The sequence below is a fragment of the Acanthisitta chloris genome, unplaced genomic scaffold (assembly GCF_000695815.1).
Source record: "Acanthisitta chloris isolate BGI_N310 unplaced genomic scaffold, ASM69581v1 scaffold30628, whole genome shotgun sequence".
Taxonomy (NCBI): domain Eukaryota; kingdom Metazoa; phylum Chordata; class Aves; order Passeriformes; family Acanthisittidae; genus Acanthisitta; species Acanthisitta chloris.
In genome coordinates this window covers 1-3,356 of record NW_008688069.1, presented here as the reverse complement: position 1 = coordinate 3,356, position 3,356 = coordinate 1, and the positions used below count along the sequence as shown (strand labels likewise).

At 36.7% G+C, this 3,356-nt stretch overlaps 1 protein-coding gene across 1 annotated transcript in view; it reads right to left on the bottom strand.

Moving 5' to 3' along the window:
• The window catches only part of TOX3 (TOX high mobility group box family member 3), a gene marked incomplete at its 5' end in the record, with an annotated part of 5,024 nt that extends 2,570 nt beyond the window's left edge, over positions 1-2,454 (bottom strand). Inside the window, 2 exons of the mRNA XM_009080885.1 lie at positions 825-905; positions 2,227-2,454. Coding sequence (XP_009079133.1) covers positions 825-905; positions 2,227-2,454 — 309 coding nt within the window. The remainder of the gene's footprint in view (positions 1-824; positions 906-2,226) is intronic.
• Between the last annotated feature and the right edge of the window lie 902 nt (positions 2,455-3,356).

The window sequence follows — 3,356 nt, the reverse complement described above, 5'->3', positions numbered from 1 at the left end:
CCTGCCACTAAACAGTCAGTTATGTATTCTCAGGAGTTAGATATCATCACCTTCTGTTGCTTTCTTGTGACTGAATGTTTTTTTGTAATTGATCTTTATGATAAATTATTAGATAAATAACCACCTTGGTAATTTTTTACCCGTGCTTTAGATGTCTAGAAGCATATTTCCATTTATGATATTCAGATACAAAGGATCTACAAGCTGCACAGTGCTGCTGGCTAGAAAGGTAAATTCGCAAATAAGAGAGACATCAGAGCTTTGTTTTCTTCACAAGTTTTATTTTAACTCGGGATCCACTAAAATACTCTGGGTGGCTCACTGCCAGCTAGACCACTTGCAAGCAGTCTCCAAATTCAGAGCTACCCAGCATTTTTTCCCCCTCACCTGTAAGATATACTTAAGCTTTGTGACACAACAACTGCTCTCCATCTCAATGCAAAGCAAGCCTGTCTTTTGAGAAGCAGCACTTGAGGAAAAACAAACCTCAGCAAATAGCTTGCCAATGTTAATGTCAAAAGGTCAGTATATTTTTCATGACTGAATTCTGCATTTGTAGTGAAGTGCCTTATTTTGCCTCCATACCTCAAGGAAGACATACATTTACAAAGATATTTTTGGGTAATCATTAATATGCCAGTAGAGATTCTTTTTGCAGAGACTCATCAGGGTTCAAGCAGCAGCACAACATCTTGTAGAGCTGTCTTACAGAAATTCTAGGATGCCACTTTTATTTTGCATAACATCAACCCTCCCACCCCAGTATTTAAACACCATTGCCAAAAGCTCACTTGCATGACATTGCATTACATTATTAGGCTTACCTTAGAAACAAGGCTTGCTCTATAGGCAGCAAGTGCCTTTAGGTATTCTTTTTTGGCAGCTTCAGTTTTTCTTTTATATACCTATTAAAAGAGACCACAGTTTCACCAACTTCAATTATTAAGATTTTTTTTGCCAGAATGCTCTCAAAATCACTTGCCAAGGAACAAAAAACACAGACCAAAACCCCTGAAAACACTCTACTGATAGATGTGCTTTTTCTTTCCTGAATATTCTAAATATTCTTGCAGGTGGCTACAGGCTTTCAGGTCTGTTCACTGGATTTGCACTACAATTTATGTTGATTATCATGAATAACAAAAAGCTGCTGTTTGATATCAGTTTGAGCAGCACTTTACTTCCCTGGGAAACTGTATTTTAATGACACTAAGTAACGAGGATATTAGAACACAGAGTATTTCAAATTCCAAAATGTATCAGCAGTAGTATAAAATAGCAAAAAAATGCATAAGCATTTCTCTTTTCTTAACAAATATGCAAAATGCACATAAAAAAATAAATCTGTATACCTTTAGAAAAGGTGGTTCAAAGAGTTTGGACTTGCCCCAAAGCCAGTATGAGACATTCCCATTGAGTTAAACAAGAACAGTTAGACAAAAATGAATTAATCTGTATTTTCAAACATTAATAAATGTAAAGTTCACCTTTAAATTATGTTCACTATCATCTATTAGATCAGAGTAAAAGTTTCCAAATGTATTTCAGAAACAAGTACCATTCATCCCTTGCCAGAAGGTGTCCTCTGTGGGAATCTACTCTTCCACTGCAGCTTCCATTAACTGTTACTGGGAGCTGCCCAGAGTATCAACAAACAGCCTCAAAGGATATCTTTTTAAGCCACTTCAATCCATATGCAGGAGTTACATGTGTATAGGAAGAAGAATACCCCTCAAGGAAGTACAAAACTAATCACTCCATACCAAGTTGGAGTTGGAGATAGCATTTCACACACGACATTGTAATGAGACACAGAGGATTGGCTTCAAAGGTTGGAAATCAACACGCTTTGTAACAAATTCATACAGCAGATCAAAGGAAAATGGTAACTGTGCCGTACCTTCCCCTTTTCTCTTCTAACTTTTTATTAATAGAAAACAAGAGCTTTGAAATAGGAATCATCAAAAGATGGTCTTAAGAGGACTCTAGGACACTATCACCTGAGCTTTTTTTACTACCTGCCCTTTAAATTTTAAAGGCAAATACAGCCATTTAACACTACCAACTGGCTCTTGTGACAAAATGCTTTTTAGATGCCAGGTCTTCAGCAAGGTCAAAAATCAGTGCAGCTCTACAGAGGTAGAGGTCTACATCAGCAAGCAGAAGATGTTTTTACACAGATTACTATATTACTTCTTGTGAGACAACACTGCATCAATTTTTTACCTGTTTTTGTTCTTCTCCTAAACTGTCCCACATCGATGCCACTATTTTTGAAACGTCTCCAAATGTAGCATTCGGGTTCTGCCCTTTAATTGCAGCTTGTGTATCCCTGAAGAAAAGGGCATATGCTGACACTGGCTTTTGTGGCTCATTGGGGTCTTTCTTTTTCTTCTTCTTTGGAGTCTTGGGCTTCTTGCCAGAATCTGGGGCAGCTCTTTTTTCTCCAGTAGCCTAAGAAACAGTAAGAACAAGAACAGTCAATATATGCATGAATTAAGTCAGATTAATTACAAAAAGTTATTGACAATCAGACAATTATATATGGGTAATGCTACCATGTAGGCAACATTTGGGAGAGTCCTGTTATGCAACCTATTCTCCTACCAAATAGTACTTAGTCTCACTGGATCTACTGGAACCAAATGCATGAATAGTTAGTTACTACTCATTATAAGCGTGGCTCATAGATTCAAATCCTACAAGCCTGACATAAAAAAGTACACCCCAATGTTAATTTGTAATGCAAAAAATGAAGATTTAATTCATAGTATATTTTGAATAGGCCATCTATGTCTTTCCATTAGGATGCAATTTCAGCAGTAGAAACTCATAAGACAAGAGCTTGGAGGCATTTCCTTAGATTGTCACCTTTGACATGGGTCAGGGGTTAAAAAGCTCACCCTTTCTCTTGCCTTGGATCCTCTTTTGTTGAACTATGCACATATTATTGCAACAGAGGCATCAAGTGGCTCTAAATATACTTCTATAATAGTAATTTACTTTCATATTTTAAGGATCCTGTACAAGGAGCTTTCCACATGCACAATTTCCATTAACTTAATAAGAAACCCTTTCATGGAACAGTCTTAAATTAGGCCTTTTAATAAATGTACTGCTGCAATAACATTTGTTATTTTCCTTTTGTAACGGATTTATTTAAAGCAAGGTGTAAGTCAACTAAACTTTCAGTTAGAAAAAAAATCTTATTTTATTCCTGTCTAAATGCATCTATGTTTTACATGACTCCAGAGAACACCAAAATGACAAAAGTGTTCAAAGTTGATGAGCACAGAGATTCACTAGCTCTGGAAAACCTGAAATGAATTAGATGGGAGAGGGAGAGGGAGAGGGAG